The 5,510-nt window shown below is 38.4% G+C and overlaps 1 protein-coding gene across 2 annotated transcripts; it reads left to right on the top strand.

The window, feature by feature from the left end:
• Positions 1-141: 141 nt before the first annotated feature.
• Positions 142-5,273, top strand: LOC121723476 (troponin I, fast skeletal muscle-like). Of its 2 annotated transcripts, XM_042109193.1 has the most exons (9): positions 142-375; positions 572-801; positions 3,145-3,177; positions 3,272-3,311; positions 3,414-3,542; positions 3,638-3,727; positions 3,819-3,995; positions 4,105-4,217; positions 4,969-5,273. In XM_042109193.1, the coding sequence occupies exons 3-8, from the start codon at positions 3,170-3,172 to the stop codon at positions 4,195-4,197; spliced, it is 537 nt and encodes a 178-aa protein (XP_041965127.1). In that variant the 5' UTR covers positions 142-375; positions 572-801; positions 3,145-3,169; the 3' UTR covers positions 4,198-4,217; positions 4,969-5,273. The 2 variants fall into 2 exon arrangements, with proteins under 2 accessions (XP_041965127.1, XP_041965128.1); XM_042109194.1 differs by having other exon boundaries at positions 142-801; positions 3,275-3,311.
• Positions 5,274-5,510: the final 237 nt, after the last annotated feature.

The following is a 5,510-nucleotide window of genomic DNA, read 5'->3' on the forward strand; positions in this document are numbered from 1 at the left end:
TATTGTTTTCATGTTGTTGTTGTTTTTTTTCTAACTCACTCTCACACCCTCACTCATTCATTCCTCCATTCATTCATTCATTCTTTCAACATGAAATTCATTCATGAATGGAGGTCATCTGTGGGTAGTAATGAGTCATTGGAGAGTTTGGTGTCCTCAGAATAGGGTCATATCTATTAAACGTGAACACAGGAGGTCACTACACTCTTTTGCCCCCTACAACATATTACATTACTTGTGTCACATGTCACTTCCTTTTCACTCAGACAGACAGGCTTGTGCGTTATTGTAATTAGATAAATTGATAAGCATTTCAGGAGAGAATACATGTATGAGATGGCAGGAGTTTTGTGGCTACTCCGACCGCTCTGAATGGTAAGTTTGACTCATTTTTTTTCCCTAAATGTTAAAGGTCAGTGTAAGATTTCAAATTATCCTTGTATCAATCATTATTGTAAATGCAATGAGTCAAGACAGCCACGTAAAGTGTACATGAATTTCTGCCTCCTTTATAATAGCCTATTGACTTTAAGCCAAGGATAATGTACTAAACATTGATCTCTTTTGTTAGAAATGCCCTTTGACCCAAGAACCTATATTTGAAGGCCTGGAGGTATTTAAGGAACTCACCGTCCCATTGGTCTGAAGGAATCCCTGCTTCCATAAAGAGGTCCCTGAATTTGTGCTGAGCCGTCAAAGGCCCTGCTATAAAATCCCATTGATTTGTCCCTTTTGCGTGGCCGGCCAGTCTTTGCCAAGTCTTCATCCGAGTGTTTCCAGCCCTTTCACTTCATCTCATAGGTGAGATCCTCCACTCTCTGTTTTTGCCTTTTCTAACTGTTATGTAACATGATCAGGCACTATTGTATTGCAAAGTGGTCTAAACTCATTTCTGTAAAGTATCTCATAAAAGAGATGCTGAAGAAAATCACAGACATGAATAAGGAATAAATCAATTCACATCATGGTGGTCTCGCTCCAAAACAGTTATGCAAAATTAGCATATGTGTGTGTAGAGCTGACAGCACACACATTATGTAGCATTCTGAAACAGTAAAGTAACATACTGTCACAAGAATATGATTCATGTTTGGGATTTTCTCATGGTTAGGCCCTCTGTATGGGCGTAGATAGTATTGATTTTAATGTCAATCCCGTTATGACTATCTGTATGTAATTCAACACATTTCTGATCTGTAGTTGGAAACATGATTTTACACTTTTCCCTGGCATGTATCTTTTTTCATGGACTTTTTTTGCTCTCACATTCATAGTTCTTCAGACACTTCTAATCTAAAGTATTTTAGGCATCTGTTTTGATGGTGCTTCAAACATGTGTTCATATACAGTGAGGCTCATACGTTTTTGAACCCATTCTAAAGTTGACTAAAAAGAGGAATATAAAAACATATTTTGGAAATGGATCTTAATGCCTTAAATAAAAAAATAGGAATTATCCAATCTTTAAGGCCACCAATTTTCTTTGTGAATAATGTATCGTAAATAATGAATAATGTATTGTAAATAAATAAATGTTCTTCCTTAAAATACAGGGGTCATAAGTATTTGCACCCCTATGTTAAATTCCCATAGAAGCAGGCAAATTTTAATTTTAAAAGCCAATCATTTCATGGATCCAGGATACTATGCATCCTGATAAATATACAGTTCCCTTGGCCTTTGGAATTAAAATAGCCCCACATCATCACATACCCTTTACCATGCCTAGAGATTGGCATGGTTTTATTTCAGTTAGCCTAATAGCTGGTTTGATTTGCATTGAGAGATGATCTTAGGGAAAGCCAGTGCCAATTGTGAGATATGGTGAAGGGTATGTGATGATGTGGAGCTATTTCAACTCCAAAGGCCAATGCGAATACTTATGACCTCTGTATTTTAGGAAAGAACATTTATTTATTTACGATACTTTATTCATTAACAAAGACAATCGGATCCTTAAAGGTTGGATATTTCCTCATTTTTTTACTTAAGGCATTAAGATCAATTTCCAAAAGATGATTTTACATTCTAGCCTGGCTCCGCCCTCCTACGTACTTCTACTACTGCTCAATTTTCATTTCCCTTCAGTACGTCGTCTGGGTCTGCGGTATATTCGCGGGTTTTCCCCTGCAAAAATCTGCAGGTCCAATCAGCGAACAGAGGGAGTGGCTGACGTTGACGTTGACGTTGAGGTCGTGCGCTAGTTTGAGCCAGACATACGTCACGACCAAACGTTAGGGAGTGGCTCTGGGCAGATCCAATAGTTTTAAACTTCAGTACTCGCCTTCAAGGACGTTAACGCTTGGCAATGGAAAGTGGGCAGACTCTCTGTACATTATGAAATGTATGACAGTCTGGTAGGACCAGGCTATTTATATTCCTCTTTTTAGTCAACTTTAGCATGGGTTCAAAAACATATGAGCCTCACTGTATATTTATCATTGTATAATTGATAAACAATTGACAAAGATGATTATGACTGACTGATTGATTGATTGATTGATTGATTGATTGGTTGGTTGATTGATTGATTGATTGATTGATTGATTGATTGATCGATCAATTGATTGATTGGTTGACTGGTTGATTGATTGGCTCATTGATTGATTGATCAATTTAAATCAGCTTCAGTTTTTACGCTCAGCTTTTGGACTCTGGTATGTTGCTCTTGTACAGGGGCCATGGTTCCAGAATTGTATAGATTTTAACAACAAAAAAACTCTACATTCAACACATTTGTAGTATGTGTCTTTAATGATATGTCCTCCACTGATTGAATGATACTGTCTTATTTTAGTGGGCCTTTCAAGTGATCTCTTCTCAACCCGGCCAAAGATGCATGCCTGGCCTAGGATTTCAGGTGTTAATGACATTCTAAAACGGAATGCGTCGTAAATTAGCAGATGGAAGGCGTGACACCTGACCCAACTCATCCAAATTTAGGTGCAGGGTGCAGAGTGTACGCCTCTCCCCAGTGAGAACACCCCACAGTAAATGGATAGGGTTTCCCCTCAGTGGACTGATGGAATGAGACAGGTGTCTAAAAAGCAAGTCTGCAAAAAAAGCAGTAGTTTAGTTTAACATTAAACTTCAAATCCCACTTTGTAAGTGACATGATGGGTTTTTTTTCCTTTCGTTACACAGGCTGTGAGAACCAAAACCAGCCAAGATGTCTGAGTAAGTATAAAGTGAATAATAATTCATTCATTGACTTTGATTTGGAGACAAATTTAATCTGTATTCTCTACTGTGCTGTTTATGTTTACCTCAGTAGCAAAAAGATGACCTCATCCCGCAAGAATCATCTGAAGGTAGGCAAGAGCAACACATTAACTTCTGAACTTCTTTGAGAATCTCTCTACCCATTTATCCAAGTCTGTGATTGTAATTCCTCCTCTCCACTTTCCTTAAAGAGCTTGCTGCTCCAGATTGCTCAGGGCATACTGGAGGCAGAGACCCAGCAGCTGGCTGAGGCAAAGGAGGAATACCTGGCCCAAAACTGCCCTTCCCTGAGTCTGCCAGGATCCATGGAGGAACTGCAGGTATATGGCACTATATAACATGTTCAAGTCCATTTAGACCTCTATGGCTTGGCTTCTCTGTTGACTAAATTGAGGCCTGGTGTTATTTTTGACAGCTGTTGGTCAGGAAGATGCACCAGACCATTGAGAAGGTTGATGAGGAGAGGTATGACACAGAGGCCAAGGTTGCCAAGACCAACAAGGAGGTAAAATGGGTTGGAATTACCAAATGAACATTATTTAAAATCTCACCAGAGGTTATGTTGGTTGATTGACACATACTTTCTCATGACGCAGATTGATGATCTGAAGCTCAAAGTGGTTGACCTGAAGGGCAAGTTCAAGAAGCCAGCTCTGAAGAAAGTACGTATGTCTGCAGATCAGATGCTTCAGGCTCTGCTGGGCTCCAAGCACAAGGTGAACTTGGATCTGAGAGCCAACCTGAAGCAAGTCAAAAAAGAAGTCAAAGATGAGGTAAATAAACCTATTAGTTGCATCAAGTTGTAAAACTATTGGAATGGAAAAAGTGGAGGGGGAAGAATGAGGGGGGGAATGAATTCTGCTTTATGTGAAAATCCTCTAGTCTGGAGATACCGTCGGTGACTGGCGTAAGAACATTGAGGACAAGGCTGGCATGGACGGCAGGAAGAAGATGTTTGAGGGTGCTGAGGCGTAAATTTCCGGCACTTGGCAAAGGTACTATATGCATATGTATGTCACACAGATTTATGAACTCTTCTAATTGCAGCTACAATACCATAAGAATTACATGAATTACGACAGTCCTGGACTACAGTCAACAGTATTTTGTTAGTGTGTGACTAATTATGCCTCTGATATCCAACGGATACTATTTGGGACTTTTTTTCTGTTTCTAACATGCATCATTAGTCCATCCACTGATAGGTTAACACTTCAAAATTAATAGTTGCTTTAATGGTCACTACCAGTCGCCATGGCTGACCTTAGAGGGATGCCTGTCCTACCTTGATGGTCAGTTAGAACCAAACGTCCTTCCCAGACGAGCTGACACTGACACTTTATAATAAGAGTACAGGAGACAGCAGTTTGACTTGACTGTATTTTTACAAATTTGTAAATGTCCTTGCATAAAAGTGTCCTCCAAATAAATGAAAAGTTGGAAAAAATAGTTTTTATTCCACAATCTTACAATAATCTAAATTTATTATATTATTATATTATCCTAACATTTTTGTCAAATAATAACATATGTCTGATAATAAAAAATAGTGTAATATTCCCCCCTATCTGGTGCTATAGCCAGTGTTATGTAGAAAAATGTTTGGAGTGTCCTGTCCCCTTGTTAATAATTGACAATATAGCATTGCTTAGTAACTGATGATATGCAATCGCTGTAAAAAATTTAAATGTAAATTAAAATTTAAAAAATTTAATTTTCCATTTTGTTGTCTTCCTCTGAATTCAGATTTTGGTCTCTTCAAGAGCACTGGTGACATGGCATTGACAGAAGAAGGATGATGTTTAAAGGAATTTAACTGGAGCTTCTCTGAAAAGCTCCTAATTATTAAGGCTATTTTTTACTATAATCCAATCCACCTTACAACAATCCACATGTCTTTTTTCATTCTGTTTCATAGGCTAGAGCACACAATCCATATTAATGTACAAAGTGTGTGTTAACTATTATATTCAGTATTTCAGAACTGTTGATTTAATGCTGTACAATATAGTGCATTTGTCCAAATAAATGAAAAAATGGTATAAACTGTAGCTTTCCTCACTTCAATTTATTATTCCTCATTATTTACACATGGTACACAATCTATATAAGGTGTGTGTGTGTGTGTGTGTGTGTGTGTGTCAGACTGAGGGATGGTGGTGGGGGGGAGGGGGTAGTAATGTGAGCGTGAGTATCTATCTGCAGGTGTTTTTATGTGTGAACCCCAGGCCTGCATCTTCAGTTCAACAATTGTATTGATGCTGTTTTTTATAATCCCTGACGTAGTG

This window comes from Alosa sapidissima, chromosome 11, assembly GCF_018492685.1.
Source record: "Alosa sapidissima isolate fAloSap1 chromosome 11, fAloSap1.pri, whole genome shotgun sequence".
Taxonomy (NCBI): Eukaryota; Metazoa; Chordata; class Actinopteri; order Clupeiformes; family Clupeidae; genus Alosa; species Alosa sapidissima.

Excerpts from the sequence above, each read along its gene's own strand:
- LOC121723476 (XM_042109193.1), top strand. Across the intron at positions 3,312-3,413 it reads CCCGCAAGAATCATCTGAAG|AGCTTGCTGCTCCAGATTGC; the intron begins GTAGGCAAGAGC and ends CTTTCCTTAAAG. Across the intron at positions 3,996-4,104 it reads AAAAAGAAGTCAAAGATGAG|TCTGGAGATACCGTCGGTGA; the intron begins GTAAATAAACCT and ends AAAATCCTCTAG.